The 3,133-nt window shown below is 29.6% G+C and overlaps 2 protein-coding genes across 2 annotated transcripts in view; one reads left to right on the forward strand and one right to left on the reverse strand.

The window, feature by feature from the left end:
• The window catches only part of LOC114077644, a 4,233-nt gene extending 3,887 nt beyond the window's left edge, over positions 1–346 (forward strand). Inside the window, exon 2 of the mRNA XM_027917969.1 lies at positions 293–346. Within this exon, the coding sequence (XP_027773770.1) occupies positions 293–346 (54 nt within the window). The remainder of the gene's footprint in view (positions 1–292) is intronic.
• LOC107021023 overlaps positions 1–1,726 on the reverse strand; it is an 8,293-nt gene extending 6,567 nt beyond the window's left edge. Inside the window, exon 1 of the mRNA XM_015221591.2 lies at positions 1,572–1,726. The gene's annotated coding sequence lies outside the window, so the exon portion shown is untranslated. The remainder of the gene's footprint in view (positions 1–1,571) is intronic.
• Between the last annotated feature and the right edge of the window lie 1,407 nt (positions 1,727–3,133).

Genomic DNA, 3,133 nt, shown 5'->3' on the forward strand with positions numbered 1-3,133 from the left:
ATATATATATATATATACTTGTACAATCTAATAAATTATTTTCTTATATAACTCCCGTCACTACTTCTTCGTGGTCGGTCAATGAGACATACTGAGTACACGTGGTTTCGTACTCATACTACACTTGTTGCACTCTTTGTGGTGCAGATTCGATTCCAAGTAGGAGCACATCTCGAGGAGCAGTTTGAGTCCGAGTTTGGAGTGTCTTGGAGTTGTGGTGAGCTGCTTGGCTGTTCCGTGGCCCACACCTCCCTCTATCTTTTACTTATTCTGTTATTCAGTATTCAGACAGGATATCCCTTATGTTGGATTTGCCTTTTTAGTTTCAGACTTGCATCGTATTTAGAAGCTCTTGTACTCATGACACCATTTCTTGGGTAGTATTTTTTTTCAGTTTTTCCGCATTCGTACTTATAAGAACTCAGTGTTGGAGATTTGGAAATTGTTGTCTTTTCACTTCTTGTTAGTTAAGTTTGTTAAAATATGTTGGTTGGCTTACCTATTGGTTGGGAATATAGGTGCCATCATGACTCGTGATTTTGGGTCGTGACAAACAGCAACACACTGATCATATGACAGCCATGGCTTGCACCTTCAAATTCTCATTGAACAAGTATAATATCACTTCCTCTGATTAAGAGAATTAAGAAGAAAGACACAAATGCTCTAATCACATATGTTGGTGGCATAGTTAAATCAGGGGTAAAAAAAACAGGATGGTAATGTAACTCATATTAACATCAAAGGTTATATGGTTACAGATATGTGAAGTCCAACCACAACCATGTCTTAATGAATTAGCCAATTAGCTCCGTGATTTAAGTGATTTTTGCACCAAATGAGTAATAAGCATGGCTTGACTTAACAGCAAAGACATAACCCTTCCACCAGACTGTATTATTGTTCAATTATTCCCTAAGAATAATTAACCTGAGCAACCTTATGATTCATCTTCATGTTCATAAAATGAATTGAGCTAGTCTTACAGCTCGATGCTCCTATAGAAAATAACACGAGAAACCACAAAATCTAAAAGAGAAACCTAATAATCATTTTTCTAACGCACTGTTATGGATCGACTGCGGTTCTTAATTACCCCCAACATGACTCTAACTACTGAATTGAGTCATCTCGCTAACTGAGTCAACCCATGTTATTATTATCTTCATCTAGTCAAATACAGTCTCTCCTTTAGGAGCTGACCTAATAAACTACGCGAGCTTCAAAACTACGCAAAGATGAATCCAATCCAAGTAAAAATAGAAAGAAACTACACTATCATAGTTTACCAACAGCGAAAGAACCTGTATAGCAATGAAATGAATCCATCACAAAAACAGATCTACTTATAAACACACATAAAAAATTGAAAAACGGATCCAAAAAAGTAATACAAATTCCAACCCGTCTACTCAACAACAAATGATATATCATTAACTGCAAAATCAAGACTAAAGATAAAAAATTCACAACAAACAAACAAAAAGGGAACAGATTATGAATCAACGGGTCAGAATAAAACCTAATGAGATTAAGAAAACAGAGCAACTAGGGTTTGAAGATGAACTCACTTGGCAAGCGACGGAGAGAAAGCTGAAGACGATGAGCAGGGAGGCGTCGATGAAGAAAATCAATTAGTTGAATCGAGGCTAAAACCTAGAAAATTCCGATCCAATTGAATTTCCAATTATTTAACTTTTAGCCAACATTTTAAAAGTTTGCAAACATAAACACTCTTAGAATTTCTACTCTACTTCTCTCCTCCATATGCTATAAAAATAAATTAAAATAAGTTGTTTAAAGTGTGTACACATTTTTAAAGTTTTATTTATAAAATTATATTGAATATATCGCATATTAATTTGTTGCTTATTTATATTCATTGAGTAGTTAATGTTATACGTAGAACTTATAAATTTGAATTAATTTGGTCAAAAGAAAATTAAAGAATAGCATTGTCGGATTGATCTCAACCAATTTAGAAGCAAAATTATGTTGGTGAGATGTCTTTCCATTCAAATTATGACTACTCATCAAGTTCTATATATAAGTCATTTCAAAATTATAATATAATTTATACAAAAGTTTTGATAATTTATCTCGACTCGTACATTGTTCATAAGAATTTTCAAAACTTTGTGAATATATTCTTTCAAAGTTTTAACATAATTTAGAATCAAATCCTGACAATTTGTCAAGACTTATGCATGCAAAGCAAGTTCCTTATCTATAATTATATATATTCTTATGACAATTTATTAGAACTTGTGAACAATTTATATTAAAATTATGATATGTAAGTTATAATAAAATCTTAACAATCTGTTAAGATTTGTGTATGCAAAATAAATATGTCATTTATTAGAATTATTGATGATTCGACCGAGAAGCTATTTTTGTAAAAGTTATTTAAATGATATTCAACCTATTAATAATAATGAATTCCTTTCTTTGGGATTTTGACTATTCTTCTTTTTAAAAAAAAAAAAAAAAAACTTTTGGTAAAACTAAATGAAAATATAATATTAGTATTTCACTCGAACAATTTAATGGGTGATCAATAAATTAGTGACCTTTATTGCATTTTTTAGAGGTACTCGTCCATAATTAGTTTAATTGTCCATATTAATTGTGAACAATAACGGATGAAGAGTATAAACATTCTTAAAAAATAATAAAATATGTAAAAGATAAAGTGAACAATTAATATAAAACGAATGAAATGATAATTAGCTTCTTTACGAACTTACTATTGATATATACAAACATGTCATTTAACTTTCTTAAAAGGCTTATTTATGTCATCAGTTAAAAGTTTGACTCATTTATGTCATTATCGTTAAAAAAAGGTTTCATTCATGCCATTATTTTTTAACAATTATTTTGCAAAACCATTTCTTACACGTGGTCAATTATAATTCGGCAACGTCATTAATCTTTTTTTAAAAAATAAAAAAATTAATTCAATTTTTATTTAAAATTCAATTTTATTAAAAAAATCAATTTTTTTCCTGAATTATAATTTTTTAATTAAAAAAATTAATAATATGACTGAATTATAGCTAAACTTTTAACTGATAACATAAATGAACATTTTATAAAAATTTAATAATATATTTGAACCTTTCCCATA

The sequence above is a fragment of the Solanum pennellii genome, chromosome 6, assembly GCF_001406875.1.
Source record: "Solanum pennellii chromosome 6, SPENNV200".
NCBI classification, from domain to species: Eukaryota; Viridiplantae; Streptophyta; class Magnoliopsida; order Solanales; family Solanaceae; genus Solanum; species Solanum pennellii.